At 51.2% G+C, this 18,594-nt stretch overlaps 1 protein-coding gene across 4 annotated transcripts in view; it reads left to right on the top strand.

Annotated features, from left to right (window-relative positions):
• Positions 1 to 18,594, top strand: part of Ano1 (anoctamin 1) — a 151,954-nt gene that overhangs the window by 109,703 nt on the left and 23,657 nt on the right. For 2 of the 4 annotated variants that reach the window (XM_041666612.1, XM_041666614.1), the window contains 7 exons: positions 6,322 to 6,404; positions 8,551 to 8,562; positions 9,146 to 9,217; positions 13,270 to 13,344; positions 16,491 to 16,692; positions 16,838 to 16,949; positions 17,404 to 17,461. In XM_041666612.1, coding sequence (XP_041522546.1) covers positions 6,322 to 6,404; positions 8,551 to 8,562; positions 9,146 to 9,217; positions 13,270 to 13,344; positions 16,491 to 16,692; positions 16,838 to 16,949; positions 17,404 to 17,461 — 614 coding nt within the window. The remainder of the gene's footprint in view (positions 1 to 6,321; positions 6,405 to 8,550; positions 8,563 to 9,145; positions 9,218 to 13,269; positions 13,345 to 16,490; positions 16,693 to 16,837; positions 16,950 to 17,403; positions 17,462 to 18,594) is intronic. The other 2 variants (XM_041666615.1, XM_041666613.1) reach the window with 1 other exon arrangement.

Below are 18,594 nucleotides of genomic sequence, written 5' to 3' on the forward strand. Positions count from 1 at the left end.
TTGCTATTCAGACACCATGCCCGGCTCACCCCATGTGGCTGGAAAAGTCTTCCCTTCCACAAGCCATGTTGACATCGCAAGATCAGGGCACAGGTCTCTCCATTTATTGAGATGGCCCAGGTGCGCCTATGCCTCAGTTTATGTCTGTGAACTGGGGTGTGTTAACCCAGCTTCAGTGGTCCTGGGGATTAGGCAGAAGGGGGTCCATGTGGGAAGATGCTGTGTGCCTTAACTGTTATATGATGGTATATGTTATGTGCCGTGTCAGGACTAGGGAAAGCATCTAGCAGGATTCACGTGGGAGAATGGACCATAGGAGTACTCTGAGAAGATGAGTAATTGACTTCCTTCTTGCCCTTGCTCAGCCCACATGGAAGAGACTTTTTCCATTGATCTGATGCCCAGCACTGGGGTCTGACCCTGCCTGTGTGAGCCTTCTCGATCCCCTCCTGCAGCCTCATCTGAGCACAGCCTCGTCCTCTGCTCCATCTCCGCCCAGCTGGTGTGCACCGTGGGCCTGTGGCCAAGCACAGAATGTCCAGCTCCAGCCTCCTAGTGCCAGCGCTGGCCTCTGGCTCATAAGAAACAGTCAATTCCGATTCTCATATTAAATATTTATATTTCTTGGCATAGTCAAGGGTTGTTGAGTCCTAATCAGTCTGGATCCCAGCAGGTTAGAGCCCTCGCACCTCCTTTCAGACAAGCAAAGAGTGTTCCAGAACCAGCTGAGTGCTGTGACCTTAGGCACGTTGCTTGACCTCTCTGCTTCTCTGTTTCTTCCTGCAAAAAGGACACACTCACGTGATATGATGGCGCACACCTTTAATCCCAGCACTGGGGAGACAGAGGCAGGAGGAACTCAGTTAGTTCAAGGCCAGCCTGGTCTACTTAAGTTAGTTCCTGGCCAGCTAGAACTGCATAGAAAGAAAAAAGAAAAAGAAAAGCTCAAATACGTGGGCATATAAAATATGACTATGATTGGTTTTTTCCTTTAAGGAAATCTCGCGTCTGTCAGCATTATTCGGGTATCATAATTAAGCACAGACCCATGAGTCAGACAGACTTAGTTCAGAATTCTCTTCTGCGCTTGCCCTTGGAAAGTGTGGCTCCTCCCAAGCCTCAGTGTCCTGGATTTTCTTTCTTATGGAATTGTTCCTTCTGTTTCTGATGCTGATGGACATGGGGTTACCCCACTCATTTCCACAGCAGCATGGCACTCTATGGCCTGTCAGTGACTGCATCTGGCAGGCCAAGGGGGTGTAGAGAGGAGACTAGAGGTGGTAGGGAGGAGCCCGGCTTCTCAGACTGTCTAAGATCTGGGTGTGTTGTAAGTGAGATAGAGGCCATGACATCAACACTGTAAGGAACAGGGACTTCAGGGGCAGGTGGAGATGTGCCTAGCCCTGGTCTCTGCCATGGTGCTATTTCCCAGGGCAGAGGCATCTTTCTCCTTCATCTCCCATTACCTCCCCATGGGCAGGGAATGGTTTCACAGAACTCTTCTAGGGATCTAAGGATGTTTGGGTGTGTTGACTTAGATGCATCTTCAGCTCAGAGCCCTGAGATTGCCAGGCCTCTCAGCTATCATGTGTCTGTGCTGGGGGCATCCACAGTCCTTTCTTCCGGCCTTCAGACTCTGCAGGCTCCCATGTTCTCTAGCCCTCCTCTGCTGCTGGTCTCCAGGTGACAGTGCCTCTGTCTTCCTAGCCTCCAATCCTATTCTTGAGCTTCTCATCATGGTCTCTTGAGCCTGCCATGTGACTATAATGACAGTTTCACCCCCTAATGTCTGACGAGGACATCCTGAGTAATATGTCACAGTGCATGTACCCAGCATGCGCCCGCCCGTGTTCTGCCTCTTAACTGCACTGAGCAGCACTGCCCTATGCATGGGTGCAGACATCGTCCCTCGGGGCTGCTGGCACTGCCCTCGGAAGGCACCCATTGCTGGATGGCTGATGACTGATGGCGTAGTGGTCCCGGCCCTAGGTGTCTGAGACTTCTCGAACTGCTCTGAGCGAGAGCTGTGACTGTGTGCTCCTCGCCCACCACCAGACATAAGAAAACACTTCCCTTTCTTTGTGACCTCACTGGCATTTGTATTTTTTTTTTTTTGTCTTTTGGTAGCATTTATTTTCTGACTATGATGGGGGAGGATTTTGTTTTGTGTTTATTTATCTTTTGTTTGACTTGTTGTGGTTGTGGTTTTTGGTTCCCTTGTTGAGAGCGAGGCTGAGCCCTTCCACAAACCTGTTGTTCATTTGCATGTCCCCCCTTTGAGAATTCTCTTCACCCCGTTTGCTTATTTGGTTTGGGTTTTTGTTTTTAATTGATGGATTTGTGTGTGGGTGCTATGTGCTGTGTGAGTTTGTGTGTACTGTGTTCACGTGTGAGTCCTTGGAGCAGAAGAGAGCAGAAGAGACCTGGAGTTGCAGATGGCTGTGAGCTGCCATGTGGGTGCTGGCAACTGAACCCAGGTCTTCTATGAGAGCAGAAAGTGCCCTCAACCACTGAGCTGTCTCTCCAGCTCCCAGGTTTTGGTTATTTTATATTCTTTATTTGAAACAAGAACTTACACTGACGCACAGATTGTCCCCAAATTCATGGTGAGTGTCTAGCCTCATCCTTGTAAGGGGTGGAATGACAGACACGGGTCACCACGCCTGTTCACATCATTCAAGGTCACTAGCCCAGGCTGGCTTCACACTCACTGTATAGACAAGGATGACCTTAAACTCCTGATCCTCCTGCCTCTGCCTCCCAAGTGCAGGGATTACAGGTTTCTACGGTGCTGGGGATGGAATCCAGACTCCTGAATACTAGGCAAGCTCTTTGACCATAGTTAGCCCGTTTTTGATCAGAGTGTTTCTTGTAAAGCCATGTGAATTCATTTCAGGTGAACAGCCCGCAGCCTGTACAGACTGGCACTCTGTCAACCATCTCTTCGCTCGGTTGTTTCTTCAGCTGTGTGGAATCTCTTTGATTTGAAGTGCCCGCGCCCCTATTTGTCTGCTGGTTTGCTGCTGCTGCTGCTGTTTTCCTTGCATTGACTTTTAAATTCTTGCCCTCTAGTCCTTAACAGTCCTTGCTCAGAAAAATGTCCAGGCTGGTCTTTGAATAGCATCCCCTCCCTGAGCCTCTCCGTTCCTCGGGAACTGCATTTCCCAGGTTCCCCTGCATTCCCAAATCCTAGAAGGCTCAGCTTTGAATCTTGTCTAGAAGTAGGATTTAGTTTATTTTTATTTATTTTTTTTTTATTTTTATTTTTTGGTTTTTTTCAAGTCAGGGTTTCTCTGTGGCTTTGGAGCCTGTCCTGGAACTAGCTCTGTAGAACAGGCTGGTCTCGAACTCACAGAGATCCACCTGCCTCTGCCTCCCAAGTGCTGGGATTAAAGGCGTGCACCACCATCGCCCGGCTTGATTTTGTATATATGATTTTTGTCTGCGCATATATTCGTGCACCACATGTATGGCTGGTAACCCCAAACAGTGCATCAGAACCCCTGAAACTGGAGTTCCAGATGACAGTGAGTGGCTATGTGGATGCTGAGAATTGAACCTGGGTCCTCTACAAGAGCAGCCAGTGCTCTAACTGCTGCGCTGTCTTTCCAGCATAGCTTGAAGTAGTGAGAAAGAGCATTAGGATGCTTCTCCCTTCTCCCTTTGTCCTGGGACAGCAGTGATAGTGGCTGTGTCCTCACAGCTCTGACTTCCACTAGGAAGCCCCCATGAATTCCCATCTGGGAGGAATGTCTTATTTTTGTCTTGATGTCCCACTTAACAGAACAGCAGTTTGTGTCCTGTGAGCCTCAGTTTCCTCCTCTGTAGAGTACTGGGCTATCAATACTGGTGGATAACCAAAGAGACACACACTTTCACAGAGACACACGCTTCGTGTGGCAGTTCTTGGCACAGCATCTTGCATGTGGTAGCCTGAGAATCTCAACCTCTGATGACTGTGTCCAGCCCCCTGCCTCTGATGACTTTCTGAGCCTGTAAAACTTGCCTTTACAAGCTGTGTGTTTATAAAACTGCCGGTCCACACAGGAGAGCCTCTCTGGGTCAGGTCCCTGCCGAGTACTGTGGACAGAGCAACTAGGCCCTGTTCCTGCCCCCACATACCTAGAAAGGTCACATGCATGGACAGGGATTGTCCTGGAAGGTGGCAGGAACAGCACAGATGAAGTTTGGGGTTCATCCAGTATAGTTTGATTTCATACAACAATGTAATATCTGAGGTAGGTAACTTCATAAAGCAAAGAGATTTGTTTTCATTCATGATGCTGGAGGTTAAAGGTTAAGAGCCCATCTCTGGGGATAGCCTTGTTGCTGGCAGCGTCATAGGGCAATGCAGGGCCTCACTTGGCAAGAGACAGGAAACAATGTCTTCCCTCTTTCTACAGAGCCACAGGGGCTTGTTCAGTGGGCTTCATCATCCCACATACCTATATGAACTATCGCCTCCCGAAGGCCCCGCCCCTGAGCAGCAGCACAGTGGGATTAGGTTCCTTTGTCTTCAAAGCTCACTGTGGTGATTAGATTTCAGCACTGAGTCCTGGGAGATGCTCCAGCCATATCTGCAGCACAGCCTCCTCTGAGGGGTCCCCTGATGTGTTTTCTTTTAAAATTTATTTATTTATTTATTTGTTGGTTTGTTTTTTATTTTTCCAGATAGGGTTTCTCTCTAACTTTGGAGCCTATCCTTTGGAACTCACTCTGTAGACCAGGCTGGCCTCAAACTCAGAGATCCGCCCATCTCTGCCTCCCAGGTGCTGAGATTAACAGTGGGCACCACCACCTCCAGGCTAACTATTTATTTATTTTATATGTATGTGTGTACGCAGGAGTGTATGTATGTGTACCACATGGGTGCAGTTACTTTAATAGGTCAGAAGAGGTCATCAGATCTCCTGGAACTGAAGTTACTGGTGGTTGTGACCACCATGTGGGTTGGGTTATCTGTGAAAGCAGCCAGTGTTCTTAACCACTGAATCATCTCTCCAGCCCTTGGCTGGTGTTTTCTGAGCCTGGATGTGTATGTGGGTGTTTGGGGGTGGGGGTGTCATCAGCTTTTCCTGAAGAAGGTGGCATTTGAGAGCCGGGCGGTGGTGGCGCACACCTTTAATCCCAGCACTCGGGAGGCAGAGGCAGGCGGATCTCTGTGAGTTCGAGACAAGCCTGGTCTACAAGAACTAGTTAGAGCTAGTTCCAGGACAGGCTCCAAAGCCACAGAGAAACCCTGTCTCGAAAAACCAAAAAAAAAAAAAAAGTGGCATTTGAACATTCAGTCTGTGTGGAAATAACACAGATTTATATGTAGTGGTCCACACCTGTGCACTCTGGAAGTAGAGGCAGGAAAATCAGTTCAAGGCCAGCTTGGCTACTGCTCTAATTTTCTATCTGTTGCTGCAATAAATACCCTGACATAGCCAGGCAGAGGCCGCACATGCCTTTAATCCCAGCACTCAGGCCAGCCTGGTCTACAGAGTGAGTTCCAGGACAGCCAAGGCTGTTACACGGAGAAACCCTGTCTTGAGAAACAAAAACAAAACCCTGACATAAGCAATTTAGGGAGAAAGGGGTCCATTTGTCCCAGAGCTCCAGGTTACCGTCCATCACAGAGGTGGGAGCGGGGGACAGCAGTCACAAGTCTCACACGGTCAGGGGCCGAGAGAATGACTACAGCCAGGGTGAATGCAGACCTGAGGCTTGCTTTCAGCTACCTAGTTTAAGGCCCAGCCCATGAAATGGTGTCACCCACCCTCAGGGTGCCCTTTGACAGTCACGACACCCCCTGCAGACATCCCACAGATCGATCATATCTACAGTTGCCGGCCTGAGACTTTTCTTAAGTGATTCTCGATTGTGGCAAGATGGCAGGTAAATGAACCACCACGGCCACCCAGCAAGTTCAATGCTAGCCTCAGGTATGTGAGACCTGTCTCTAAATAATAAATAGCACGGGACACAGTGGCTAGTGGCACACTCAGTGGACAGACACAGGGGATGCCTACAGGGCTAGATGCTAGTGTGAATGCCTAGCTAACCCTCCCTCCAAAACCTATACTCGTGCCCTAGGGTTTCCAAAAACAATGAGCAAGATTACCAGAGACCTAGACCCAGCCCACTGAGTGGGTCACTCTGCCTGACTGAGTGACCTTGGCCAGAATTTGCACCTGCCTCAGTTTCCTCATCTGCAGAGTGGGAAAGCAGTGGTCAAGCAGGGTCAATGAGAGGGTTGAACCCATTAGCTTGTGTATCGTTGGTCACTGTGTTGTCCAGGGTGCTCAGTGGCCCTGACTGCTTCCCACCATCCCACAGCTGCCACCTTCATGGAGCACTGGAAACGGAAGCAGATGAGACTCAACTACCGCTGGGACCTGACAGGTTTCGAGGAGGAGGAGGTGAGTGGCTGTGCCTGCCCTCCCCAAGGCCCCATCTGCCACCTCCTCTGGCTCACGTGAAGGCCCCAGGTCCTGACTGGCCCTTGGTCCCAGGCGCGGCTCCTGTGGCTCCTCCACTCATCACCCTGGTATTCCTTGGTTGCCAGGGCAACTGTTTTCCATCTGCCAGTGTTTTCTGTCTCCATGCTTTCAAAGACACAACACCCACCAGTGTGGGCTCGGGTGCTGGCCAGGGTTCCCCACACTGACCTCATCACATCTGGGGCTGTGGGGTGTGGCCAGGAAATCACTGCTGTCCACAGGCTGCCTTCCTCTCTGTGTCCCGTCCAAACCATCCCCCAGCTTGCAGTCAGGGGAGTTTGAGAAGCCCAGCAGATCTTTACCAGGCTCACTGCAAATGTGGCTGGGTTCCAAAGAGGGTGCGCACAGTGCTAGCTAGCCCTGGAGTCAGGGAGAGTGAGTTTCCCCTGACTGCCATCTCAGCAGGAATTCCCTGTTAGGGTGATTAAGGGGTACTGCCCCCAACCCCCAAAAAGACCAGAGAGGCTGTTCCCTGCCCTGCTGAGGCAGTGCCATGGCCTGGTGCAACATGCCATCTCAGTCTGTAGCCCAGGATGGCCTCACACTTTCTACAGTACAGTCTTCAGGACCTTGCCTCCCGAGAGCTGGGTTGCAGAGCTGAGACACACCAAATGGCTACTTCTCTTCCTCGTCTATTCTTTTGTCTTTCTTTTCTTTCTCTCTCCCCTACCCACCTCTATGAAATGGTCGCACATAGCTCAGGCTGGCCTCCAACTTGTTGCGTGTCAAGGATGACCTTGAGCTCCTGACCCTCCAGGCTCTGCCCTCTGGAGTGCTGGTGCTACAGACTGGTATGCTCTGCCACATCTGGTCTATTCAATACTAGGGATCTAACCCATGGCCTTATGCAGGCTCGGAAACACTCCGTCTCAGCTCCATCGCCAGTGCCTCTCCCATACTTACTTTTTATAAGTGAGGCGCCTTTTCAAATCTCTCTCTCTCTCTCTCTTTCTCTCTCCCTCCCTCCCCTCCCGCACGCACACTGGAACTTGAACCCAGGGCTTTGTCACACTAGACAAGTGCTGCTACCGAGCCCAGCTCTGTGCCCTTAAAAAACTCTCATAGCTCACCCACTCCTGACCCCAATCTGTAGGTCACTTTTGGCCACATACACCTTCCAGACAGCCTGCCATAGTTCCTCTCCGTGTCATAGCAGCTGGGCAGTTAGGTCACGGTTGTAAGCCAGGCATTTGGGACTATAATCCCCAATTTCAACTGACCCGACACCAGCATTGCTGTGTAACCTGGGGCGTATTGGTTAACATCTCTTTGCCCAGTGCCATGTCCTGCCCCGTAGACACTGAGGAGCAAGCCTCACTTGCCCAGACTGTGGAGGTCTCTGCTGAGTCATAGCTACACCCGGGGCACAGACAGCTTTCCAGAGAGTTACTCTAGCTATAGCTGGGCCTCGCCTGCCACCCACCTGTGTAACAGGGTCTGCCCTCTTCCACGGTGAGCTCATTTCACAAGCGACTGGCACTCAGTGTACAAGTCAGGAGCCCTGGCCTCAGTGGGCCCTCTCATTGGTTCCGTTTCCATGTTGACAATTCTAATAGAAGAAACACCAGCTAGGTCTTACTGTCATGGTGGCTTAGAAAACCCTCCCAAGGTGTCCTGAAAGCAGAGGGAGTGACTCACCACTTTCCACCTTGATCTCTTGGCTCCAAGATCCCTAGGGCCTGATTTCTAAGAGATATCCCTTAGGTCACTGGGCACACAACCCCACTGAACCCAAGTGAGTTCCCCAAAGTAAGCCACAGATGCCCTGTGGCCGACTGCAGTCTTGGGGGAACGAGTGGCCTCAGGTAGAGATTGCCTCCACCATCCTACCCCCTACCCACTGTCTGAACCCCAGGATGAATGGAAGTGGGAGGGATCCAGTTCACCATCCTGTGTGCATCTCCATTGAACCTGAGAATTGTGGGGAGCTTGCAAAACTGGGGTCTGGGAGCAGCAAACATCCAGACCCCTGTTCTGCTGAACGCTGTCATCCTTCTGGCTCTGTGAATAAACAAGATCAGTAATGGCTCTTTCTGTTTTTGTCTTTATTCCCGGTTCCCCACAGGAAGCTGTCAAGGTTTGGAATTTTTTTTTTTTTTTTTTTTTTTTTTTTTTTTTGGTTACTCTGCCTTCCTCTAGCCTGTCTCTGGGGAGAGGGACCTTGGCACACGTGCTCCTGTCTTTCCACCAGACGTCTCCTCGTGGCTCTCACCTGGGCTCTGCTTTCTCCCCGTCTCACCTAACCTGATCTTTCCTTCCAGCTCCTTCTGCTGACTTGCGCTGGGCTCCCCGAGGCCTGGTACTTCCAGCCTGCCTGTGCTTGCTGCCTCTTGCTGCGTCTCTTTTGACCCCCGTGGCTACTCCACAGAAAGTTCCAGAGGGTCAGTTCACAGCTGGGTGTTCATTGAAGCCTAGCACAGCCAAGACCTCCTGCAGGACACAGAAGCCAGACCCTCTGGCCATTCCATTGAGCTGGGGTTCCTAAGAGAGGGGGGAGTCCTGGGCCCAGATGCAGGTCAAGTATAGGGAGTTTGATGTTGGAAATGTGACAGACCGCTGTGAACTGGTCCCCAGGGTCTCTGAGGCAAATACATGGACTCACATGGAAGAAGGTGGTCTCAACACTAACCCTTCCTCTCTTGACTTGCTGTCTTCCTCAGGATCATCCTAGAGCTGAGTACGAAGCCAGAGTCTTAGAGAAGTCACTGAGAAAAGAATCCAGAAACAAAGAGGTACAGGTTCTATTACTAACTTCCCACAGTGATATGCTGCGAATCTGAGGTGTGGCCAGGGGTCAGCAAACACTATGTGTCTGAGGTGTGAACAGGGGTCAGCAAATACTGTGTGTCTGAGTTGTGAACAGGGGCCAGCAAACGTTGTATATCTGAGGTGTGTTCATGGATCAGCAAATGTTGTGTGTCTGAGGTATGAACAGGGGCCAGCAAATACTTTGTGTCTGAGTTGTGAACATGGATCAGCAAATGTTTGTCTAAGCTGTGGACAGGGGTCAGCAAACGTGTGTCTGAGGTATGAACAGGAGGCAGCAAATACTGTGTCTGAAGTGTAACCAGGAGTCAGCAAACACTGTGTCTGAGGTATGACCATGGGTCAGTAAATACTGTGTCTGGGTATGACTAGGTGTGTGTCTGAGGTGTGAGCAGGGTTCATCAGGTACAGTCAGGATTCAATAAATATTGAACACTTACCAGCTATGACCAGGAGTCAGAAAAAAGCTATGTGTTCCCAGGTGTAGACAGGTATCAGCAGATACTGTGTGCTCTCTACAGACCAGGGCTCGGCTCAGATAGTAAACACTTTATGCTGTGTAAGCCTGCACCACAGCTCCTCAGCTCTGCCACTGTGGCGTGAGTAGGGCTGTGGACAGAAGGTGAATGAGAAAGTCTGTGTTCTTATAAACTTTATTTACAAGAACATGTCAGAGGGCAGATTGGACCAAAGGGCCAGAACTAGCCTAACCCTGCTCTAGACTGTCCCCTGTATCCCAAAAGTGACCTCAACTTCAGCAAACATGTCACACTGGAACCTCAGTTGCTACCCCACCCTGTGAAACCTGTGTTCTGTGTTGAACAATGAATCGGGTCCGTTTGTAGACCCAGGTCCCTGACTGTCTCCTTTCGCTAGGACAAGGATAGGGAGAAGATGTGGGTGTTGTGATGGGCTTCAGGCCACTGTCTTTTATAATAAACTGTCCCCAAGTCTCTTGTTCTGATTGGCAGCTTGTACATGTGGTGTGCATTCTTGCACACCTCCTCTGTACGTGTAATGTACATTCTTACACACCTCTGATTTTCACGTAACGTGGGATAGGCCAGGAACTCCAGGCTGCTGGCTCCTCGCTGAGGTAGGAGAAGATCATATTGGTACTGGACAGTACTAGGCAGTTAGAAGATACTCTTCCAGGCTCACGACTTTCCTGACGTCTTTGTATCCTTGGCCTCTGGAGTCACTAGGACAAACCCTGGGCTCTTACCTTGTCATTGTGTCCTGGGACAGTGAGCTCATGGTACCAAGTACCCTGAGGGTTATGACTGTCACAATTACATGGAGCCTCTGGTCACAGCAGAGGCTGCAAGATCCCACAGCCACAAAGGCTCTCCCAGAACATCCCAAAGGAACTGAGCAGGACTCAAGGGTGCAAAAAGTAATCACAGCCAGGTGTGGTGGTACACACCTTTAATTCCAGTGCTCAGGAGGCAGAGGCAAGCAGGTCTTTGCCAGCCTGGTCTACGCAGTGAGTTCTAGAACAGCCAGAGCTACACACTGAAGCCATGCCTCAAAAAGAAAGAAATTATATAAGCAAGCAGGCGTGTCCAGTGTTCTGACACCAAGACACAACATTGTCATTTACATAGCTGAGACAACCTTACAATCAAATTACAAACAGAATAGCAAAAAGGAAAATCATAGCTTTTAAAGTTTACAATTTTATGTTGGGCCACATCCATAGCCGTGGTAGGCCACATGCAGCTCATGGGTTGGAAATACCAGCCAGAAGCCATCTGTCTGAATTACCAGATCAGCCGAGCAGTTCTGTCTCTACACAGCCTGCTGGCCCCTGAGTAAGACCCTACAAGCCTCCATCGTTTCTCCAGGGCACCTCCCCAGATCTAAGCCTAGGTGGAGAAACCTCAGAAGTCAGCCTCAGTCTCCCAGAACTGTGGGACAGTGGCTCTCTGGCCACACATCTTAGATTGGAATGAATACAGAGAAGTGTCTCACTCATTCATAAAACAGCAGAGATTTGCAGCAGCCACACGCCACACCACACTCATCACAGCAGGCGACTCACAGAACAGCAGCTGCCTCACACAGACTCAGTTTCAGCCCCACTCTTGGCTCATGAGAGAGCCAGCCACAAAGATGTTGGGAGGGTTGGTTTTTTTCTTTGTTTGTTTGCTTTTGTTTTGTTTGTTTTTTGCAGGCTCCTGGGAGGACGGTGGCCCTGAGCCTGTGGGCTTCGTATGGCCACATTCTCTCTCCTGTCTCCCGTGGCTCCCAGTGGCTGCTTTGCATTGATTCCCCCCCACTATGGAACAAAATTACTTCATGTGGTTTTGTTCTTTTTTATATCTTACATTTGTATGTGTATGACACAGCACATGTGTGAAGGATATCAGAAGACAACTTTAAGGAGTCTGTTCTCTCCTTCCACAGTGTGGGAACTGAGGTATTGAAATCAGGCCATCTGGCCTGGTCATAAGCACTTTTACTGACTGAGCCTTCTTACTGACCCACAGTTTTGTTTTTAAGACAAGGTCTACGTAGTTCAGGCTGACCTCCGACTAGCTATGTAATTGAGGATGACCTTGAATTTTTAATCCCCTTGCCTCCATCTCCAGAGTGCTGGGATTGCAGGTGTATGATACCACAGCGTGTTTATGTGGAGCTGGGGGTCCAGCTACAGTCCCAGCCCCATGAAATTAGTTTATTGAAACAGATCCACTACCGATTGGCATGTCAGCCTGTGTGTCCTTTTTTCTTGTCGTCCCCGGATGGTGGTGGGGACAGATCCATGTTTCCTGTGCTCTAAACCATGGAAGTCACAGCTTGATATGATGCTGAGGGAGCCTATGGGGACTATTCTCTGGGTTCTTTATTCTAGAAACTTCTAGTTCCCCTTGCCCTGACCTTGAATTGAGTCTCCGTTGTGTATTGAGTTGTTTAAAATAGTGTTCACAGGAAGGGTGAGCCATTGCCTAGACCCACATCCCCATCCAATATCAGCAGTACTCCATCCAGTTCCACCATCCAGTGCTCTCTTTCCCCACCCACCCTCAGAAGCGCCGGAATGGTCCAGAAGAACCGACCAACAAATGGAAGCAGAGGGTTAGGACAGCCATGGCAGGGGTGAAATTGGTACTTCTCTATTTTGGGGCATCTTGAGCCTTGACACCATTTGCAGGCCTTCTTGGTCACTGTGTCTATCCCTGGCCACCTCTGTGGTGTGTTCTTGGAACATTCCCATGTGTGTCCCATCCTCGCCTTCCACCCGCAGTTTGCCATGTGTTGCAATGTCACTGCATGGCCATCAGGGATCCACAGGGAGCAGATGCAGCTTCGTGTGGGCTCTGGAGACATGCCTGTCATGGGTGTCCACGACTGCTTCTTGTTTTCTCGTGAGTGTGCATGCAGACACCGCTGGAATGAGTGACCTCCCGAGTGACATCCGTGCCAGCATGCTGGGCTCCAGTGTGTGTTTTTGTCTTTGAAAGTCCCTCCCCAACACGCTTGAAACTGCCCAGCCTAGCTCCCCAAGGCCCTCCAGGCCAGCCAGCTCAGGGCCCAGGAGAGCCTCTCCGAGCGATGTGGCCCTAGGTCACCATGGCCTGATGGCGCTCTGAGCAGCGCTAGGCACTTGTCCCAGCAAGTGTCTGCTCAGGCACTTGTTCCACCTGCTTGGGAAGAGGGGAAATAGCTATTACAGTCTCGGTTGCAAACAACCCAACGGCCTGTAGCCCTAGACAGAAAACTGCAGGAAAGAAGAGTCTCAGTCGTGGGCAGCTCCCTCTCAGGTCATACAGTTCTTAGGGAGCAGTGGGCAATGCCATGCCCATGCACAGAGGAGGCCTAGCCCCCAAGGCCACTACCTTCTCTGTCACTTTGTGACCCTGTTCAAGGGGCACTAGGCCCTACGTGCTTCCCCTTTCACTAGACTATCATGTTTGCTCAGCATCTTCTGGGGGTTTCTCTGAGTTTCTGTGTGTACTGCTGTCCACCCACTGGGATGGTTCCCAGTAAGTGACCAGATGGTTTCATGTTGCAGACAGACAAGGTAAAGCTGACCTGGAGGGATCGCTTCCCAGCCTATTTCACCAACCTTGTCTCCATCATCTTCATGGTAAGTTCTAGAAGGTTGGAGGGGCTGGGAATCAGAGGTGCCCTGCACTCATCTTGAGACACAGTGGCCCTGACTCCTGGAATAGAGGCGGGGGGGGGGGGGGAACTCCCTCTTCTATCCCAGAGATGGAACAGGCTGGGTTTGTGGTGGTCCTGGGGTATGTGATCTGACTCTGGGGACACACAGCCTTCACTAAGTGTGGGGTGGCGCCCACTGGGATCTCCTCTGACAATTTTAGGGAAACCAGTAAAGAAATTTCACCAGATGGTCAGGCACAGCAGCACACTCTTATAATCCCAGAACTCAAGAGGCTGAAACAGGAGGATTGCTACAAGTTCAAGGCCAGCCTGGGCTACATAGTGAGACTGTGTCTCAAAACACAATCTAAGAAAAGAATTTAAAGAGGAAGAACAGGACAAGTGGCTCTGAGCTGATTCAGATGACCCGGCAAATGCCGATGGCTCCCAGGGGACTCCCATCCCCATTGATGTCACCAGGCCTCTCCCTCAAACCACCTGTACCTTTCTCAACCTTCAGGTGTCCGGGGCCGCTTGTAGTCAGTCACCTTTTGTCTAGCCTGGGAGGTTCTGATGAGATCCTGGCAGAGCTGCCTAGCCTTTCAGCCCCAGAGTTCCATCAATCACCTGCCTCGGGGCTTCCCTGGGTCACTCACTGAATGACCCAGTCAATCTTCGCAGCTAGCCAGGCCCGACTCCACTCCACTGCTAGCAAGGAAACTGGTTCAGAGGCTGTTCCTTGGAATGCCAGCCAGTAGGGACAAAGTTAGGAGTCTCATTTCTTCATTTGCCCCAAGATTTCATATGTTTCATATGAGATGGATAGATAGCCTTGAGCCAGGGTGGGTTTCCTGGGCATGGTGCCCCCCTCACAGAAAAAAAGTATAGGCCTCAGCTTCACCCACCCCGACCCCATACACTGTTGCACACCGCGGGGGAACCTCAACTGTCTTAGAGGATCCAGAAAGAGGCGGCCTCTACAGTGGGGATCCCCAGTCTGCTTTCCTTTCCCTGGTGAAGCTGGGACTCACAGGAAGACCAGCTCAGCCTCCTTTGCTTGGGTTGTTTGATGACGTCTTGCTGCCCAGGCTGTCCCTGAGCCTTCTGAACCTTGGCCTCTCAAGTACCTGGGACTCCAGACACACTCTCAGCCTCATTTTGAGAGTGACATGTTCCCTCAGGTTCTGAGACATACCCACAGAATGACACCCCAGCCCTCAGCCAGTGAAAGGCAAGGGGAACTGAGACCCCAGCAGCCCCAGAGCCCAGCTGCTCCTAGCAAAAGGACCAGGGAAGGTTAGGACAAGGGCGGGTGGCCTAGGGCTGCGTGTGACCAGAGGTGCTGGCTTCTCTGGACTTCTTTCAGCTCACTTATTCTGGTTGCAACCCAGTTCCAAGGTCAGTTCTACATTCCTGTAAGGAAAACAGAAGGTTGCAAGTTGAGCACTAGAAGGACAGCAGAGGCTGCCTGTCTGTGAAGGGGGAGTCCTCAAAAGACCCTCCCCCAATGTATCTCATTGGTCAGAACCTTTCTTCCGCCCACCTGCCCAGCAGAAAGGCTTAATAAGGAACTCACGGTGATCTAGCCCAGGTAGGTGTGTGGAGCCAGGGCAGACAGACGTGCGCAAAAAAAACCAGACGGCTGTCTTTTCCCAGAAGAGAATCGTGTCACACATCAGGCTCACGGGCTAATGGAGAGGCAGCTTTGTCCCTGACCCCAGAGTTCCATTCAGGCCACAGATGGTGATGTCCCACCAGTTCTGGTCCTGAAGACATTAGTGTGCACAGGCAGCCAGAGGCGTAGGGCACAGGGCTTGTGGCTTCCGTGGAGGAGGGTGGAGGATTGCCTCTGCTGAGTCACCACGGAGCCAGAGCCGTCCTAGCCTTGCATGCTGGCACAAAAGACGTCCTTATGGCTGGGAGGAGCCTTTTGGCAGGCTTGAGGGGTGTTCCAAGGAAAGCCCTCACTCCCTGGCACAGCCCAGGGTGTGGTATCCATGCCTGTGCTTACAGGGCATAGTGGGGGCTGCAGATGGTTTCCCAGGCAGGGTATTTCTCTGCTCAGTCACTAACAGATGGCTGAAAAGGCCTGGTTATGGCCCATAGTGTGCAGGGCAAGACTTCTGAGGAGACCCCAAAGGCCATGTTCCCTGACTGGGCAATATAGGGCAGCAGGGGCTATGCCAGGAGCCTTGGGGGATCATGCCAGCAAGGACAAGACCTGCCCTACATCCAGGACACAGAGACCAGAGCCTGTCTAGAGCAGCCAAAACCTATACATGAGACCGAAGCCCAGCTAGGCTCTGCTTTGTGAGCCTCAGACATGCCCACCCTCGCCCAGCAAGCTCTAGGGTGGGGTGTCCACACCCTTGGGCTGGGCAGAGACTGGGTCTTACCCGTGAATCTGCGCCAAAAGGAAAAGGAACCCAGACAGACAGACTGTAGCAGGCGGAACAAAGCTGTCACTAGCTTTCCACCCATCTCTCAGGCACCACCAGTCTGACTTCCATGGAATGTTGAGATGGCTTTGGCTAGCCTTAGGGCCTGCTGGCATGGAAGAGCTAGAAGGTAGTTCTAAGAAAGCAGTGGGGAGGGGACCCTGGCCATGCCCCAGCAGACCTGCAGGATGCCACCATCTGCCTGACCACAGTGGCTGTGAGGGCACCTGGCTTAGCCCTGCACACAATACGGAAGTCTGCTCTCTCCATCTCCTGGGGTTGGGAAAGCATCCCGGTAGCCAGCCTGATCTAGCAGACACCAGGACAACCACTGGGGTGTGGCTACAGTGTCCTGGGCTCTACTTGGGGGATAATAAGGGATAGTAATACATAGATCTGGTAAGCTTTAGGCTTGAATGGACCCACTAGTGAAGGCCAGTCCCCGCGCTTGGTCCCCTGACCTAGCCACACAACCTCTCTGGTCCTTGGAATCCTCTCACTTTTGTGCTTGTTCTGTGGGTTGACTCCCACAGAGCACCTGGCATCTGGTGGGGACTCCAGTAATTCCAGCTTTGGTTCTGACGCAGAAAATTTGGGGGTTAGGAATAGATGGGCAGGTTCAAGGGAGCTCTTCACCTTCCCCAAACCACCCCTGCCATTCCCACTAAGCTTGTCCACGCCTGCCCTGCAGATCGCAGTGACATTTGCCATCGTATTAGGAGTGATTATCTACAGAATCTCCACGGCTGCAGCCTTGGCCATGAACTCCTCCCCCTCAGTGCGGTCCAACATCCGGGTTACGGTCACAGCCACGGCTGTCATCATCAACCTTGTGGTCATCATTCTCCTGGATGAGGTTTACGGCTGCATTGCCAGGTGGCTCACCAAGATCGGTGAGTACTGAGTGCAGGATGGTGTGGGCAGCACGGCCCTTATGCAGGGCTAGCCTTGGAGCAAGCAGCCTGGCCACCAGGCTTCAGTGGTGCTGACTGCCCCTGACCTGGGCTGTCTGTGAGTGGTTACCATGTCTTTCCTCAGAGGTCCCGAAGACAGAGAAGAGCTTCGAAGACAGGCTAACCTTTAAGGCCTTCCTGCTCAAGTTCGTGAACTCCTACACTCCCATCTTTTACGTCGCCTTCTTCAAAGGCCGGTAGGAACCCCTCAACCCTGGTTCTGCTGCCTCCACCACTCTGGTAAAAGGCTCTGTCCTACCTTATCCTTCCTGTTGGTGGGAGGCGCCCATAGCCCAGGGAAAACAGGAAGTACAGCTTCCACAGCCCTGATGTTCTAGAGAGAGCTAGCTTCATCTGGGATGGTAGAGCAGAGGGGGTCCCTAGCAATACAGACCCCAGGCAGTAAGGACCTCTGCCAGTAGACCTCAGACAACAGCCAAGACAGAAACCTCTGATAGTGCCCTCAACAGGCCAGGTGGCACCACGGGAGTGAAGGTAGCATATAGGCGTGGGCACTGAGAGTCAGCCAGGGAAGGAAGGAGCCTGTGGGAAATCCCTGGTGGCTCTGACTTCAGAAGTACAGGCCCTCTGGGTGGCACTTCCTGGGGGCTGAATCCGGCTCCTCCCTAACCACTACCCCAACCATCCCAGGTTTGTCGGACGACCGGGCGACTATGTGTACATCTTCCACTCTTTCCGGATGGAGGAGGTAATGTGTCTCCCTTTCCCAGCAACCTTCTGCTTAGCTCCCTGTCCTCCGCGCTTCTGCGCTCCAGCCGGAATACTTTCCTGCATCTTCGCATGTCCACATAGATTTATAACGTCTTGGTTTCTTTCCCTGTTGCTGTGATTAAGGCACCCTGACAAAAGCAGCTTAGGGGAGAGAGGGTTCCTTCCGCTCACAGTGCAAGGGTACATCATGGCAGGGACGTCAAAGCAGCAGGGGCTTGAAGCAGTTTGCATCACAGGCACGATCAGGAAGCAGAGAGGGTGAATGCTGTGCTTGGTTCTTGGTCTCGGTTTATACATCTGGGATCCTGGGGGAGAGAGTTAGTTGGACACAATGGTCCACACCTACCATCCCAGCTGAGAGCCACGTGGTGAAAATCTGTCTCGAGAAAGGCACGAAGGGAGGGGAAAAAGTGGGAGGAAGTCATGCCTAAAGTTTGTTGATACTTTTTTTTTTGGTTCAAATTTTTGTTTTTTAATTTTATAAAGATGTATTTATTCATTAATTATTTTTGTGTATGTATGTGTGCTTTCTTAAATCGATATACATCACATATGTGTGAGTGCCCGCAGAGGCCAGAAGGCATCAGATACCCTGGAATTGTTGCTGGTTGTGAGCCAACTGATATGGATACTGGGAACCCAGGTCCTTTGTAAGAGCAGTTAAGCGCTCTTAATAGCTGAGTCGTCTCTCCAGCCTCCTTTTTAAATCTTATTTTTACTACATCTACCTATTTGTTGTGTTTGTATACACACACATGCTGCAGCACATGTTAGAAGCCAGAGGACAACTCACAGGGGTCCGTTCTCTCCTTCTACCTCCTGGTTCTCTGGGATTGAACTCAGGTCTTCAGGTTCAGTGACAAGCACCTTTACTCATGGAGCCATTGCACCTACCCTGTTTTTATCAGTACATAGTAATTACACATAATGAGTCTCGTTACACGTTCATACATATATGTAATATACTTTGATCATATCCACCCCTTGCTCCCTCTTTTGCGCCCTCACTTAACCCCCTCTTCCCCCTTCTGCCTCTCCCTTTCTCTCTCTCTCTCTCTCATGTTTGTTTGTTTGTTTGTTGAGACAGGGTCTCTCTGTGTTAACAGCAGC

This window comes from Microtus oregoni, unplaced genomic scaffold, assembly GCF_018167655.1.
Source record: "Microtus oregoni isolate MIOR12 unplaced genomic scaffold, Mior012 000016F_ref0000370, whole genome shotgun sequence".
In the NCBI taxonomy this organism is placed as follows: Eukaryota; Metazoa; Chordata; class Mammalia; order Rodentia; family Cricetidae; genus Microtus; species Microtus oregoni.